This window comes from Lissotriton helveticus, chromosome 12 (assembly GCF_964261635.1).
Source record: "Lissotriton helveticus chromosome 12, aLisHel1.1, whole genome shotgun sequence".
In the NCBI taxonomy this organism is placed as follows: domain Eukaryota; kingdom Metazoa; phylum Chordata; class Amphibia; order Caudata; family Salamandridae; genus Lissotriton; species Lissotriton helveticus.
This window is the reverse complement of record NC_136073.1, coordinates 287,170,628-287,188,356: the sequence shown is the minus strand read 5'-3', so window position 1 is coordinate 287,188,356 and position 17,729 is coordinate 287,170,628. Positions and strand designations below refer to the sequence as shown.

Below are 17,729 nucleotides of genomic sequence, written 5' to 3'. Positions count from 1 at the left end.
TCCGAAGGCAATGGTATAAAGTCACGTATGAGTCTTTTAGCAAAAAATGTGTTGCTCCTATTTTAAATGAACATATCGAGAGTACTAAGAAGCTTAGGGTTTTTAATGAGGCCTTCACTTCTGTGATAGATAGTCTTGCTCCTATGAAACGAGTCAACGACAACAGATTAACATTCCCAAAAAAAGTGCAGATTGGTATACTATTGACTTACGCAGTAAAAAATCTATATGCAAGGACCTGAAGAAAATTTGGCGCAAAACCCATTCAGAAACGGTGAAGCTTACGTATAAAATTGCCCTTACCTCTTACCATAAGAACCTAAAAAAGGCACGAAAAGATCATGTTATATTAAAACTCAACCAGTCCGGAAATTCAACTAAGGAACTCTATAAAATTCTCAACTCATTCACCAATCCTACAGCTTTCCCTCAGCAGATCCTCCCCTCTTAGGGATTATGTGACAGTATGGTCGAGTATTTTGACGATAAAATACATTTAATTTACAATCAATTTCTTCAAAATTCTTATCACCTGGATCTTTCTAACTCGAGACCCTCAACTCTTAGCAGTTCTGACGAAGGCCTAAAACATTTTAATGCTATTCAGGTCTTTCAGGTGGAAGCTATGCTTAGAGTAGCGAAATCTGGATCTCCCCTTGATGTGATGCCAGCACATATATTCGCTCTCCTAGCACCTCTCCTGGCCCCCTCCATTTGTGATATTCTTAACAATTCTTTATGTGAAGGAGCAATACCACTAGATTGGAAGACTGCTCAAGTGCTACCAATCAAGAAGAAAGCTCAGTTACCTGCCTAAGTGCTTTCCAATTTTCGCCCCATTTCACTTTTGCCGCTTATGAGTAAAATGATGGAAGGTTATGTCAACACTCAGCTGATGGGTTACCTGGAATCTCAAGGCATCCTTGATCCTTGCCAGTCTGGGTTTAGACCCAATCACTCCTCAGAGTCTACCCTCATTGGGGTTCCTGACCATATTAAAATGGCTCTGGATAATACCAAGGCAGTGCTCCTGGTCTTATTAAATCTAACAGCAGCCTTCAATACTGTCTCTCATCAGAAATTGATTTTTCAACTGACAGAGGCCGGTTTGCAGGGAAGGCACTTAATTGGGTCGTTAGCTTTCTAGATCAGCGTACCCAGACAATTAATCTGGGCCCCTTCTGCTCCCAAACCTTGAAGCTTACTAAGGGGGAGACCCAGGGCTCCTGTTTGAGTCCTACTTTGTTTAATATCTATGTGCCCCCCCCTTCCCGGCCAAGATAATTAGGGAGTACGGTTTTACTCCATTCTCTTACGCTGATGATACATAACTACTCCTGTCCTTTGATAAGGACACAGAGTTAGTTGAACAGCATTTTGCAAAGGGTATGCTAGCCATATCGGCCTGGATGATGGAACACTTTCTCCAACTGAATGCTGCCAAGACCAAAATCATGCTGTTCGGCTCGGCTCAAGCATCCTGGTCCCCTAAGTGGTGGCCTGCTGTTATGGGCCCAGCCCCTTCTCCTTCTACTGTGGCTAAAAATCTAGGGGTCCGTCTGGATGTATTTTTGTCTATGGGGGATCAATTTATGACTACCACAGGGACCTGCTACCATACCCGGAGCCTTCTGCGCAGAGTGTTCCAGTGGCTGCCCCTTTCTGTTTGAAGAACTTTGATTCAGGCTTTGACCATTGGTCGTCTGGATTATTGTACTGCTCCACTGGCATCTGTTAATGAATCCTTCTGAGCAGATTACAGATTGTACAGAATTTCGCTGCACACCAGGCTCTCAAAAAGCTCCTCCGGCCATTGCTAAAACAGCTCCATTGGCTTCCCATCCACCAGAGGATTAAATTCAAGCTTTGCTGCCTCATCCATAACGCACTCGATGGTACGAGTCCTAACTACCTGGCGGATAAGTTTAAGTTTACTGCCCGAACCAACTACTTAGATCCGAAGGTAAAGGGCTGCTAGTGGTCCCCCGCTACAGGAAAATACGAACAGGCGGCATAACGGTTGCCTACCTTGCCCCAAAATATTGGAACACCATGCCGGAAGCCTCGCACAAATGCCCCAGCCTTTTTTGTTTCCGGAAACTCTGAAGACGGAATTATTACGGGACTGATCTGTGCTTGTCCTGTACCCTCTCTTCGGTAGTGCGGAGATTCCCCTGTGGGGGTGATTCCAGTGCTTTATAAATCCAATACATACATAAATACATACAAGGCTACTTCAAGTTCTCACCCAATGATGTAGTGTTCCGGAATTGCACCGGTAAATGTAAATGTAAATGTCATGGTACTTATAGAGCACACTGTCACCAGACGGTCACCTTGCAGTGTCGCCTATTCGGCTTCCTGGCGCTGATACTCATACCTCTGTGGAACCCCTCCTGGCTTTCCCTGTGAAGTGTCCACTCCTGGGCACCCCCAGGGTGAAGCCAGGCATCCTTAGTGCTGTTGGGGCCGGTGTGGAGGCTAAGCAAGCTATTGCCCAGAGTTGCAGCGTGGGGCCCGTGATTAGAATAGGCACCGAGGCGAGAATTAACAGGTCCTAGGAAATTGAGCCCGAGACCCCGCCGAGGCGGGAATCGAACCCTGGACCCTGGCCAGAACTCTGCATCAGGGTCTGCCGCTCTAACCATTGAGCCACACTCCTCCACTGAGGAGTGAGGAGACTTGGTCAAGAGCAGTAACCAAAACGCCCAATATATAAAGAGAGCGAGGTGAAGTCTTACCAGGCAAGCAGATGGATTTACGATACAGCAAAGCCAAGGGGAGTTGCCCTGCTCTGCCTCTTCCTGTCACTGAGGGGCACAGGACGGGCCCACTCGGGCATTGCCTGCATGCGTCCTGTGCTGCAGGAGTCACACAGCTGATTTATGCGCCTCCAGGTGTAGCGGTGAGTGATAGCAGGGCTGGGCAATCTGGGCTTCGGAGTTCTCTTCCTTCTCCCCCTTTGCGACAACAAATAGCAGCAGGTTTCAGGCTTCTCATGCCTCTGGAACCGCACAGCTGATTTATTGGCTCAGGGCATGGCGTTGAGTGACAGCAGGGCTGGGGATTCTGGGCTTGGGAGTCATGTTCCTTCTCCCCCTTTGCGGCAACAAACAGCAGCAGGTCTCACTCTTCCCCACTCTACAAGGGAGATATTAGTAAATGAAATATGCCAAATTGGGGCTAAGCTAGTTTAATAATGTGTAGAGGAGAGAGCGGAAGCACGTTAGCACTGGCTATTAGTGACAAAAGTGCAGTCCCGAGACCAAAAAAATTGGATTCTGCAAAAAGTAGAAGGTAAAAGGCCAAAAAAGGTTGGGGTGGCTCTGCAGAGAGGGTCGAGGTCCAACCCTTGGGCACTGTGGAAGGTCACCTGACTGTGGTACTTACAATGCTGAGGAATTGTGGATACTGAGCCTGGGAAGGTGGTTTATGAATTGTAGACACTGGCCCAGGAATGGTGCTTAATAAATTGTGCATTGTGACTTGAAATGAGGATCATGGCCCGGCGATGGTGCTTTAACAGTTGTGGATACCGGTCCAAGGAGTATGCCTTGTGAATTATGGATGCTGGCCAGATGATGGCTCTTAATGATTTCTGGCCCAGGGATGGCGCTTTATAATTTGTGGATTCAGACCTGGCTATTGTGCTTTATATACTAGGGAACGCGGTGATTCTGCACTCTCCACTGTGGTGGAACTTACTGGAAGCCTTTTTATTTACTGCGGCGTCATCATTCGACTCCAGCAAGATGGACTTGACTTCATTTAGAGCAGACTCCGACTCAAGTCCAGAGACAGACATTACTGCCGTGCACATTGCTGGCAGCAGCTAGTCTCCCAGGTAGCTGTCTATAGTATGACTGGACTGGACTAAGATTTATTGCCCCTCCTGCATCCCTGTCCTGATGAAGACCCTCTAGCAAGGTTCTCACCTACGCCTGCATCAATCTGGGTCGAAACGTCGACACTTTTTCCATCCTCAGCCTCTTTCCCCATTTATCATTTGTGACTCTGTTTTGATAGGCATGGGTTTGTTAGATTAATTTATGAATTTTGATCATTAGCCTGTTTTAATTAACTATTAGTAACTTTTTATTGAGGTCATAGTGACCACTGTTTTGTCAGTTATACAGTTCCCTCACCATCCAATCACTACCCTTCCCTTTCCATCCTGTTAGGGGCACCATTTATGATTTAATATTGATGTATTTTATGAACAGCGTTTTATTGAATAATTGTATACACATTGTGATTAAAAACAATGTTGTGATATCTTCTTTGAATCTAGGTGAGATATTATTTAACCTTGGTTCATTTGCTTTAGTATCTGTGACCACTTTGTTTGCATCATTATATACTAGGGAAACACTAGGATTAGTGGACATGGCTACAGGTCTTTATATAAAATGTCATACTAAAAGCTGACTTGATAATAGCGCTTTCCATTTCGGCCCTTGTGTTGCTTCTTCAAAAGCTGTTCTTCACTACGAGGTATAAAATCTTAATCTCTATCATGTCCAGTACACTTCACAAACTGTGATTTAAAACATAGTGTTTGGTAGCATGTTTTACCAAGGTTTCGTGTGTGGGGTAATTCCTCTATGCCCTTCTGGAGGGAATCGAGCTTGTGCTTTCGCTCACTTGCTGGGTACAAATCAGGGTTATTTGCATTCCCATTCCATCAAGTCGACTGTCGACATCACGGATCACTTCAGTTTCAATGACATGTGATAGGAACATGAAACTGCGAGGAACTAACTACTGACTTCTTTTTGTTCCAGATGCTCCTGGCGAAGCTTACTCTAGTTTTCCGAAGAAAAGCTATTGAGTTGACTGATCGGCGTGTACGAACCATGAATGAAGTCTTAACTTGCATCAAACTAATTAAAATGTACGCTTGGGAAAAGTCATTTGCAAAAACGGTCCAAGGTACGCAAAGTATATAGATTAGAAGTGTTTTTGAACAATTTAAAAGCCCAAATCTTTCGAAATAGTGTCGGTCTACATTTTGTCGAATGCTTCAGTTTGGAAATCATTTACAATGCTTGCTATCTTTAATAATCACTACGTTTCAGTAAACATACACACACTAGGAAAAGTGTCTGAAGGCACAGGACTGCCACAAAACTAGAAATTATACATTTAAGGAATGTGTGAAAGAATTAACATGCTTTGACAAGGTACACTAAATATTTTATCTTTGCACACTTTTAGTGAAATGTGCCATTGTTTGTTTTTCATATATTGGCCTTTTCTATCAGGATCAAAAGTACATGTCTGCCAATGTACTCTAGGGAAGCAAATATATTGGCAGTGGAAAAGACTAATACAATCTCCCTATTTACTCATGAAGAAACGCCCACATTGACTTAGGGCCCAATTGCGAGTTTTGGCAGGGCGGGAGCAGGCGGTATGCCATCGCCACACCCTTGCACCACCGCGGCTTGTTGCCGTACGCCGACCAGATTACAACTCTAAAGTGTTCTGGCGGGTGGGCAGCATGGTGTCTCATGGCAGTGCTTCAAATAAAGGCACTGTAATGGGAATGCACAACAAGGTTCCTGCACAGTATGGGCTTGAAAGTCCATGCCGTGCAGGAACTGGTATGAATGCACACAGGGGGTCACATGTTATGCCCACCGGTGTGCATCCACATGTGGAGGAGTCAAAGGGGTCCTAGTCCTTTGTTTCCATACCACAGTGTTTATGTAGGAGGAAGCTCCATGACCCCGCCAGCGGAGAGGAAACTCGTAATATGCTTAGCAGGACTGCAGCGGTCCTGCCAAGCATATTGGAGACTCTGACCACTGCACCACATCTAGGGAACGGCGATTCCCTGGCAGCATTGGTGTCTCAGGGCAGTTCCACCCACCTCGTAATGGGGCAGTCGGACCACTGGTGTGGTGGTGGCTGGACCTCCCCCGCCGCAACCATGAGAGTCTGGCGGTCCTTGACTCGTAATCAAGCCCATAGTCAACTGTACATTGGTATGTTTTTCGCAGTTACAATCCAACAAGTGCCGTTTCTGGGTGCCTGTGTACCGAATGGAGTCATGTACCTGGTTTCCAAGAAACTGTTTTCTGCGTTAACTCTATAACACTGTTCATTAATGGATGAATTTTGGATGGGGTGCAGCACAGTCACTGAGATTCGGAGAGTGTAAATCTCAAATTTACCAATGACAAAAAACAAGCTGCAGGATGGAGGTGTGAGATGATCAAGGTTTTGAGATGGTCTGTTTCCATGAGGAACAGTGCCAATACTGATTTGTATTAGGTGGTCCTCTGTCTAGAGCGACACAGTGGGCAAAAAATAATGGGTTGGAATGCTACTCTGAGCTATTGCCATTGGTTAAACTATTTGCAAACATTTGTCCCATCCCCTTTTCCAAGCTCACATTCAAGTGCATAATATGTTCATATTGAAGACCCACATGACTGTTATTCTCTGTTATTGTCATGAGAGTAATGGATGCACAGTCTATGCTCGTAGACATGACTCAAAAAGCATTATCTATTAGTAGGTAGGTGTACGGATTAACACTTGCACACTCATGGAAGAGAGCTTTATGAATTAGGAAATATATCCTGCTGTGAATAGTTCCATATTAGCCCTGGCAATTAATTGGCAAACCATTCCCATATCTGGAATGAGACACAGATATTCACAGAAAATGAAGTATGAAACAGGCCTTGAAATTCCACATTACAGACAAGAGTAAGACACACCTACTCTCAGAAAACATTGTTCATCAGGCCATACACGTTTGTATTCAAGAAATGTCAGAAATGTCAATAGGCCGCGGAGGGATGAGGCCCCAAAGTCACTCTCTGTCAGCCTTTCCATGTCATAAAGGCTGACATGGAAAGGATGTCGGAAACCCACATCCTAATCCCGATGGCAGGAAAGCCGCCCTAAATGGATTACGTGCGGTTTCAGACTGGCCGATGGGCTCCTTGAGCCCTTTGGAAGCCAGTCGAATTGACCCACTGGTTTGGACTCTGACCACCGTCCTTGAAAAAAGCCAGTTGAAGTTCAAACCGGGGATGTCAGTCGGTAAGCCTCCGACGAACGGTCGGAAGCTTACAGACCGACATCCAAATCAAGTCCTTAGTGAAGTGCACCTACAATCAGCCTAAAATTAGCAGAACAGGTATGCTTTGTGTCTGTATGCTATAAAAATAGGCCCTCATGCCCTCAATTCAGTGCTAAAATATGGAAAGAATTGGGGAGAGGAGCGCCCCTGGACCCCAGTTCCACTGCATCTCTTCATCATTGATAGCTAAGCCCCTGCATCATAGGTCTCATAGTAATTGTTTCAGCTTCAAATTTAATGACCTATCATGCTGATTTATGTGTGTACATGTTTTGTTTTGCATATTTAGTATAATGTGTACCTGGGATATCTGGGAAATTAGCTTGTTTATGTCCTAGTTTATATGTGTAAATGTTTTGTGTTGCATGCTATGTATAATGTTTAATTAGCATATCTTGTAAATAAGATTGTTAAGCTATAGAAAAGAGAGGGACTAAACTCTTGCAGTGAGGCGTTACTAAGTTTTGACAAACCAAACCATAAATGTATTTGCATGTGGTAAATAGATTTCTGTGACAAATTCCAGTCCAACCCTTGATAATTAGGAACAAGCTGCAAGGCCTTCCTCAGAAAAAAAGATAATGTGGCGCATGTGCAAGAGCAACATAATAACATTACGGTTAGAAAATTATGAATCTAAATATCCCAAACCAATGTATTTGAAAATATCTAAACGTAATGTTATAAATTGCAACAAAATATAGAAAATTACATGGAGGGTTCAGAAGAAACAAAAAACATGCCAAAAGAAACAATGGCAGCTCATATTTAATTTATTTGTGTGGGCTGCAGCTAACCAGAAACTAAGCTTTTTCAGACTCCATCTGGTTAATTGCACAGCAAGCTGCTGTTTCACCTCAGACAAAAGTTATGGGGGACTGAAACCTAGGCACTCTTTGTGGAAGAACAGCGATGGAACGAAGTAATGAAAAGGTTGTTTGTTGGTCGTGGTCAAAAGTTTTACCTTCAGAATTTTTTGGGAGATTTAAAATCTTCAGCAGGGCGAGGATGGAAACCATGGCTGAACAGTGGTACTTCATTTCTGTACAAGTTATCCACAATTTTGTGAAGCCTTAAACTTCATGGACAAGTGCTCTTAGTGAGACAAACTCTTGAAATGTAGCTAGTCAAGAAGTGCTTCTTTCAGCACACACCTTGTTTTGGTTCTCCAGGATGGACATGTGTTAAGTGCCAACCTATAGGAAAGCTTCTTATCAGGTGCTCCACAAATCTTCGAGTATTCAGGATAGTCTTCTTGGACAACGGGCCACGGGTCCAAGTTGTGGAAAGATTCCACATAACTCCCAGTTAGATCCACTGCCAGATGTTTGTGTTACTGGCTTATTAGTTTTGTTCCAAGTGGACATAGTTTCTCTGTCTCCAGGACTTTAATTTCTCGCCAACTTCAGGAGAGAGATTCCAATAGGTGATCGCACCCCATTCTGAGAAACTGCACCCATTTTTTGTAGTGGATCAAGAATAGACTATTTTCATTGTAGTGTCACCGTGTAAAGTTGGAGACAATTCTCCATTGGTCCTTTAACAATAAGACAATTATTTCTCCACCAGGTAGCAGGATAGCATCTTTCTCTGTTTCAGAAATCACTCTCCCAGGAGTAATTGTAAAGCAATTTCAAAATGGGGATCTAAGTAATCTCCAAAAAAAGGAGGCACACTAATGTTTTCTAGGTTTTTACTACATTGTGACACCTCTTGTTTTAGACAGGCCCTTTAATTCAAAAGCCATTGAGTTCTTTGTACTTCTGTAAATCAACATATTACATCACCTGAATCCCTCTTCAACTCTCAATAAACTCTAGTGTTAGACCACTCCTGCTTCCAAAATGCAAAATCAAATCAAAATCTCTCCAGGTCCCATCTGTCCTTCATACCACCCCATTCTTTCTTCTACACAAAGGGAGCACATTCCAGCCTTTGTTGATGGGGAGATGTGTCCAGGGTGATGAGCAAAAAAGTCTTGGAGACCATTTAACGGTGAAACATTTGAAGTCGGGCAGTTGGCCCCAGTACTTAATGTAATATATAATTTGTGAAGTAGGGCAATTAGATGTAAAGCACAATGGGCTCTACCATGGCACGTTTATGAAGGTCATTTCTATAGCTAAATACAATGTTGCATTACAACAGCTTATAAAACATACATACGTTGTCCTGATATTCCAGTATTTCATAGAGTGTATTTGTTTAGCAGTAGGCAATATCCTTGTCTTTATAAAAAAGAAAGGTGGATAGCTTCGTCGTCTTTCACCTATTCCCATTTGTGCACTTTTAGCAACCTTCTACTCTTTTGGCATCATATACTGTAGTGTAGTTCCTATTATCCCAATAGGCTCTGCGCATTGGAATAATATCTTCAATAGTATAGACCTAGGGCAGAGGTTAACTAGGTCTTCTACTGACGATATTAGACTTAAAGTTTTTGGTTTTGCCAGCTAGCTCAGAGTTCACTAGAAACTTTCTCGAATAGGCAAGGAGGAGTTTAACTTCCTTGGATAGACAAGAAGGGATTTAGTTTCTGACAACCATAGAACATGACAACTTTGCTCTCCCCTAATCAAGAGTGTATCTCTAGAGTCGTGTGAAAACAAAAGACAACTTATTTTACTCAGTCAGTACGTGCATATTTAGTTTCACCAGATTGTAGAGAAAAGGAAGAGACGGGCGTGTTCAATAAAAGATGGTATTTATTGATCAGTCTCTTTTCTCGTACAAGAGAAATGAATCGATATTATTGCGATGCTTATGGTTAAGTAAAGTGCATACAATAAAAGCAGAAGTATAAAATAATACTGCAGAAGTATTGATATGGTTTCTAAGCCATAGGATATTTAAAACTGATAAAATAGATACATACATATATACATTTGACTAATCGTACTCAACTGGTGCTTCTAACCACGCCTACCCCAGTGTACCTGACCTACGCCTAATACGTGGGCGGGAGTAGATAAGTAGCAGTTTAAGTTAAGTTTGTTTTGCCAAGTGACTGACTCAAGAATTCTCTGTAAGGGGTTATTCAGTTCTGTACCTGAGATCTAGAATGGTTGAGGGCTGGTATCTCTCGTCTCTGGTCTTGATATTCCAGCTGCCTGCGAGGGCCGCTTGGAAGCGCCGGAGCTGGATTTCTCGGCAGGAGAAAAGCAGCGTCTCGTTCTCAGCGCGTCAGGAAGGCGGGGCAGCGCGTGTGGGCTTCGCTCTCTGCTGGGCTCCTCAGCGCGTCTCGCTGCTCCGATCTCGTCACCACCGCTTGTGTTTGCTTAAGGCAATGTCGGTAATATTTATACCTGTAAGGTGTCGAGATTGACGTAAGGATGGACATGGATACGTCAATAAGGATGTCATACGAAAGGGCTTGTTCGCACAGTCTTTTGCTGAAGTTCTCGGTGAAATCAAAACAATGGCCGCAGGGATTTTCCCAGGTTGTCATAGGTTTGATTTGTTTTGAGAACTCCGTATGCCTTATCGGGGGCTGGAGGAATAGTGCTTGTCTAATTAGATGGCATGCGTTATTACCTAATCAGATAACACGTTTCTGTGCCGTGGTGTGGCTTAATCAGATAACGTTTTTTTGCACCGTGGGTTGGCTGCTAGTTAATTATTAACCAGAACAGGGTCAGGAATAGGGGAATCGATACAGAACCTATAGGAATACATCACACCCACTCCACGCTGACTATGTCCATATTTACAAGATCTAGGCATAGTAAATATACTAGTAGAGCATGTGTATACCGTACCACCCCAAAATACATCCATATGTATTTTGAAAACATGAAATATACGAGAAGATATATATATGCATTATATGCACTCATGCAGTATAATAATGCTAAATAAATCACGCATATTCATACATCATTATTAATAAAATATGAAAATTACACATGAAATGGCTCTTAATACAGAAGAAAAAGTACGAGACCATTTCATCACAAAATAAAATATTTATGAACAGGCCAGAGGGCAGCTAATGACTCTAAAGGTCCTAAAATAGAAATATAGTTCTCTAAGAATAGTTTCTACTTTAAGCAGAAGATAAGTGTCCCGAAAAATTGTAAAATATATTTGGGGCCGCTGAAAAATTATGTTCCGCTGTCCGTAAACTGGAGAAAATTGTTCATGATACTTTATTATCAAAGTTGAAGGCCAAATTCAGGGTGTTGGGAACGCCTTGTGCTAGCTTGCTCAAAAGTCATTATTTCTGCTCTGGTGAGAACATCATATCATTTAGACTCTCGAAAAAGCTGTCAACAGCTTCCTGTGAAAGTTCCATTAACTCGGAAAAAGATGTTACCATGCATTCATGAGCATGATTGCCTTCATTGATGTTTTGATCAGCATAGCTGACAGAAGGTCGTACCTGATCGATGCTGCTTTCATCTTGAACCTCACTACCCCTCAATCGTAGTGGTGAAGTTTCCACGAATGCCGTCATCAGGATTGGTAGCCGCTGGGGACAGCACAATGCATGAGCCGCAACCGGACCCAACAAAGTTTCTGCATCCATTGGCGCATCCGATTGTAGCGTCAGACAGGTGTCCAACACGCATTCTTCTCCGCATAGCAAGCACCTTAATACAGGTAAAACACAGCTTTGCCACATTGGTCTAAATGAAAGAAACCAAGTCATGTTCAGGTCTCTAAGCCGGGACAGTCCAAGGATTTTAGATATCCGGTCCCGGTATCCAATGGCTAGGATTGTTTCTTCCCTTGTCGCAGGTGTTTTGTCTGTGACACAGTTTGCCACAGCGAAATAACAGGATCAAAAATAGGATTCCTGCCACTAGTCCCAAAAGGAGAGGAAGTCCACCAAAGATGGAATGGACAAAGTCTGGAAAAATACCTAGAATGGCTTTAAATTGTGTTAGAGCCCCCGAAAACACTGTCCTAAATACATTTGAGACTCCACTGGTATCAGAAATATTTAAGATTTCGTTCAGGATTTCTGCGAAATGTATGGGGGAATTAGTTGATAACAATGAATGAATCTCTGTCGTTGTCCTTGCAACTTGGAGATCCTACGTTTCTTTTGATGACGTGAGCCTGGTCGGCGTCTGAAGGAGCACAGTTTTCATTCTGCTTAAAGTATCAACTCTAATGGAAGAAATTTTCAAATTCGGCCATAACCTTGCCTCCCTGTCTGGCATTGTGCTGGGGAACAATACTCGTTCACAGCACATGACCTTCGCAGTCGTACTTATGAGATAAGGTATTCCGGGCACCAAGCTACAACATCTGCGGTCTACAATTATAATGTAACTCCCGTTCGATAGTCTCCTAAAGAATGGTTCTATTTGTGTCGCAGGTGTGCCTAGCTGGTGACATGAAAGGTTATTTGAGGACCCTTCACAGGCTCCGTGTAAACTAATACCATTACACAGAAGTGTACCGCTTAGTGACATGGCACAATTATCGCCACTAAGAAACACTTCCCGGCCTTTATTACTGACACAAGCATGTGAATAGGGCAAGTTCCATGTTGACTTAATGTACCCTTTACCCAATTTTTCGTACATGCCAGCCTGTATATATTTTTGGCAGTATTGAAACCTGAAAGTAGATAATGGAATATTAATTATTCCATGTATTATCCACTCACTGACAGGTCGTTCTGACATTGTCAATGGTAATCTCTCAAGTTTCTCAATGCTCAGGATTGTATAATCAGCACCCTTCTGTGCCATACTGATTTGTTTATCAGTAAGGTTAAAGATATTGAACAGTGACGTTGTGTTGATTAAACGCCAAGGCACATAGCCTGAACGCAGATTTTGTAACGTCCAGCCAAGTTGTACAATAGAACGCAATTGGGACTGACCGTGTTGTAGTAACAGTAAGTCTTGCGATATTATGTCGATTGCTGAAGACACAATGCTGTCCAAAGAGTATATTCTGGAGGACAGAGTCATTAACCCATTGTCCACTACAGAAAGTGATTTTTCCAAATTGATACAGTCAATTTCCCGTATTTTCTCTGATGTTTCAATTTGAGTTATTTTCCAGGCTTCGTTATAAGCTGCATATACAGAGGCTGCTATGAAGCGTTTTTGACGCTGTTTGCGCGGTCCCATAATGAAATCACGCAAGTCAGCACCATCAGTAAGTAAAGTTAGGTGTTGCTTAATTTCTGACAGTGTGGATGTTTGTAGCCATTGAAGGCAGAGTTTGCCCACACTGTACGTGGTAATTATCCCTGGGTGTTGTCTTTGGGAATATCTAGGGTCTGGCCTGGTCAATTTGAACCCCTGGATTTTGTTCAGGAATCTGTCTTGACAGTTATTAGTATCTGTGGGCCAGATCAACCACTTTTTCCAATCTGGATGTGTTCTGTTTTGACTTAATACATGGTTTACGTCTATCTCCTCATCTGTAGAGCTATTACTGTTCATTGTTGGCTTTGGAATAGACGGTTTGTTTAAATCTTTGATTTTGGCTAGGCCAAGACAGGTAGTCTGTTGAATAGTGTCATTCAAAAATATAATTTGTTCTGGGATCATGCAGGCTCTAAACAATGATTCTATACCTTGTACTTGCCATTCCTTTGTACCCCAAACACTTTTTACTTCAACATTTTTGTCCCAGTATTCAAAACCAAATGCACTCATTTGCTCAAAAAATAACTCTGCATATATCAATTTAGTGTTTGTAAGCATGGTCTTTGTACCTGTCTTATTTGATAATTTGAAATAAAATGTTTCTGCATTACTTGTGTTGAACCCTGAAAAATATGAATATTTGTCATAAAAAGTTCTTGAGCTACCTTTTGGAGGGGTTGCACAGTGTTCCCATTGATTATAATTCAAAACATTTCTAGGTTGTGCAGATTTATGCAGATAATGATTACTATAGTGATTATAGCAGAACATTTTATCATAATTAGATGAACCCTGCAAATAATCATGTTTTGTAAATTTAGCAGACATCACTAGGTCAGACATCATATTATTAATGCTTTCAACGTCCCAATCATCAGCAATTGAGCTTGGTTTTACAAAGTCACTCAATGAGATCTTGATTTGATGTAGATATTTCAGGATTTCAACCGGACCATAGATTTCATAATCAGTATTGTCCCATGCTACACCGCCTGGTATAGGATTGGCTGTGAAGTTTACTGAAGAAAGTTCTCTTTTCTCGACGTGCAAGGACGTGTGTGGTTTGAGGATCAAGTTGATTTTGTGGCTTGCTGTGTCCATTTTAGCATATTTTCCCTCAATGAAGTGTCCCAAACATAGTACCATGATGAGCCAAAGTATGAGGATAAGTGCACCTAAGGCCACCCAGAATTCTATCCACGGAGAAATCAGATAGGTTTCTTTCAGATGTTGAAAAAGTTCCTTAGCTTTATCTTTAAAGGTTTTTGTTGATGTTTGTTCCTTTGATTCACTCAGGTCTACAGATGAATCACTGAAGTTGATGAAGTAACCGGATGCCGTTCTGTCTATTGTTCCAATTGCTTCAGGATTGATATTTGCTTTATCAGTGTGTTTTGTTGCAGCAGCATAGTCATTTGTTACTTCATTGTAGATTGGTGTGTCTCTGCTAAATGTTTTTATTTGGGTTTTTAGAGGTTTAGGTTCCATAGCATTGTTGCATAGTCCTTGTTGTTGTTCTTTTGGCATTTCAAATGTGAGTAGCCTCTTAGATTGAACCTCTGTGTTTGTAGCAAACCTTGGTGTTCTGCTACTTATCGGGAGTCCACTTGGCCTACTGTTTGTTATCGGCCACATGATTGTGGTTTTATCAGGTCGATTGATACAACCCTGTTCTCCTTTTTACCAGCAAGTGGCGGTAGTACTACTGATCTTGTCCCGTTGATAGACAAGACAGGAACTGCTTTTCTGTAAGAAGGCCCAAATTCCTTCTTTACCGCGATCTTTTCTCTGACTAGATCCCCGACTTTTGGAATCCAGACAGGTCTTGCTGGGACAGGTGGTTTTTCTTCAGTGGTCGTTGGCTGTTGTTTCAACTTTATGTTGCTCAGGTCTTTCCTTGTTTCGTTTAAGTCCTGTAAAATAGCCAAACGATCTTTGATATCAAAGCTTTTTTCTTTAACCACTGAAGTCTGACTGTCAAGATCTAAGACCATCATTCTAGTTCTAAACAATAATTCGTACGGACTGAATCACCTCAGAGAATTTTTTGGCAGGTTATTTAGACTACGTTGGACACTTATTAGATGTTTGACCAACCCAGCTCCCGAACCTAATACCTTCGCTGTTATAGATTGCTTTATGTCTTTGGTTTTTTCTTTACACCATCCCGTATCCCTCAGGAAGGAAGTGAGAAGAGTCCCGCTATGCTATGCTCATCTGGCCTTGCTTCCCCATCAGCTTGAAGGCTAAAGGGAATACATTAGTCAAAACGTAGCATGCTCCTAGCGTATATGCCATTATAGACTCGCAAATCTTTTTATAACAGTCCAGACGTCAGTCGAGCGCTGGGGTCCTACATCATGAGTGTAAATTAGTCTTTATGTGTTAATATAACGCTTTTTTAGTGATGGGTACTTTTTATTCTTGTTGTGTTTCTGGAGCGAAGTGCCATGGTAATAGTCCTCCTCGCTCGCCACTGCGATCTCTATTGCAGTCTGGGCAGTTCTTTACAAAGATGTGATGATGCAGGCTCATACCTGGCCACCAGTACACTGATTGTAATTCTTTCAGAGAATCTTTCTGTTTAAGGTGTCTGAGACCCTCACCCATATGTGCGTCAGCTATTAACAAGCCTCTCCTGTCCGTGTTTGGAATCACTCTATCCCCCACTCCAGGGATTCGAGCAAAAGGAACGGAGTTTGCATCGATTATGTATGTATAGTTGAGTGGATAATTGATCGGTAGCGCCGAACAGTCGCTGTTTGATGACGTTTTTACTGCCAGCACTGTTTCACCGTCAATGTATTTTACTGCACGCTTTTTCTTGACTACGGAAGCCGATTCAGTTGCTCCCGTTGTGGCTTTCTCAGCCAATGAATTCCCTGCAACGTGAACGCCATCACGCTGATGACTCACTGAATGTATCACGTGAGTTTTTGGTAGTTCTTTCTGTAAAGGAGCTACTTGTTCCCAAAGCACTTTTTGCTTTATTGTTGCACCTGTGTCATCTTTGTAACCGTTTTGTATCCATTTCTGTAAATCGTTATTGTATGATTTGACGCAGTAATACGAATCGCACACTATAAGTGTCGGGAATTCGCGATCGGCATTATCTAGCGCCATTTTTAACGCTATAATTTCAGTTTGTTGTTCTGAATTATTGTCCACTGAGTGTGTTTTTGTAAGTAGAGGTCTTAATTTACCTCCGCGCCACACTTCTTTTACAATTTCGCATGTGGCCTTGTAAGCCAGCTCTCCCCAAACTGAGGGTTGAGCATGCCCGTCTGTATGTATTATACAGGCGTATTGTCGTAAAGGTAGAATGTCGATTGGCAGAGGGTATGTCATTTCATATTCTAGATATTTTAATTCCTTTAATTCTGGATCAAGGTAGTATTTTACTCTGTCCGTTGTAATTGAATTCACCCATTGTATCCATTCTGGATTCAACGCTGTTGTTGGTAAATTACATGGGGTTGTTAATGCCTCAAAGGCTGACTCCGCTGTTCTGACTATGATACGTCTACCGTCAGCGTTGTCTTTTTCTCTTGCTATTGCCGTTTGAACTGCATGAACAATGTTGTCTTTAATACTGAACTTCTTTTCCGCTTCTGTGTACAAGTGTGATTTGTATGCAATTGGTACCTTTTCTCCCTCATTAGAGGTCAGGTATGTGAATCCGCATCTTCCTGGGATGACTCGAATCACAAGATTACGTGTGTTATCACGTGTTTCTAATTTTGTTTTAATTAGCATGTCTGTTTGTAAAGATCTCAAAATTTCTGTGTGTTTTTGAGTCCAATTGATTCTTTTAAAATCTGGTTTTATTAGATCATAAAGGGGTTTGACCCTTTCTGCGTAATTTGCAATGTATGTTCTTCCGAAATTTAGGAAGCCTAGATTTGATTGTAAGTTTTTTAGTGTTCTAGGAGCTTGGAGTACAGCACATTTCTCTAGGAAATTGTCAGCCAGGATTTTGCCTTCACTTGATAATTCATATCCTAAAAACAGGACTGTTAGATGGGCAATTCTTGATTTTTTAAAGTTGAATTTGTAGCCCTCTGCTGCGAACCCAAGTATTATGGTGTTCACTCTCTTCAAGTGAGTATCCAAGTCATCATCTGTTAGGTAAATGTCGTCGACATATGATAATGCCTCGTCATCGTATGTTTGTAGTAATTCTGTTACTCTCTTTGAGAATAATCCTGGGCTGTTCTTGTGCCCTTGGGGTAAACGGCAGAAACTTTTTGGCGAGCCATTTACCGAGAATGCAGTCAAATACCTGCTCTCTGGTGCTATATTTTGACAAAAGAATCCATTAGAGATGTCTAATGTTGTTTTGTATTTTTTGCGCACTATGTTATTCATTAGTGCAGCACTATGTGAGTTTTGTACTGCAAAGGTTTTGCAACATGAGTTAAGGTGTCTGTAGTCCAAAACTAGACGATATGAGTTGTCTGGTTTGGAGACAGGAAACAAAGGATTGTTCATTTGTGAGGTGCAAGTTTCAATCA

General features: G+C 42.1%; 1 protein-coding gene across 1 annotated transcript in view; it reads left to right on the top strand.

Moving 5' to 3' along the window:
* LOC144799981 (ATP-binding cassette sub-family C member 12-like) overlaps nucleotides 1–17,729 on the top strand; it is a 973,671-nt gene that overhangs the window by 221,539 nt on the left and 734,403 nt on the right. The window contains exon 7 of the mRNA XM_078671636.1: nucleotides 4,785–4,932. Coding sequence (XP_078527762.1) covers nucleotides 4,785–4,932 — 148 coding nt within the window. The remainder of the gene's footprint in view (nucleotides 1–4,784; nucleotides 4,933–17,729) is intronic.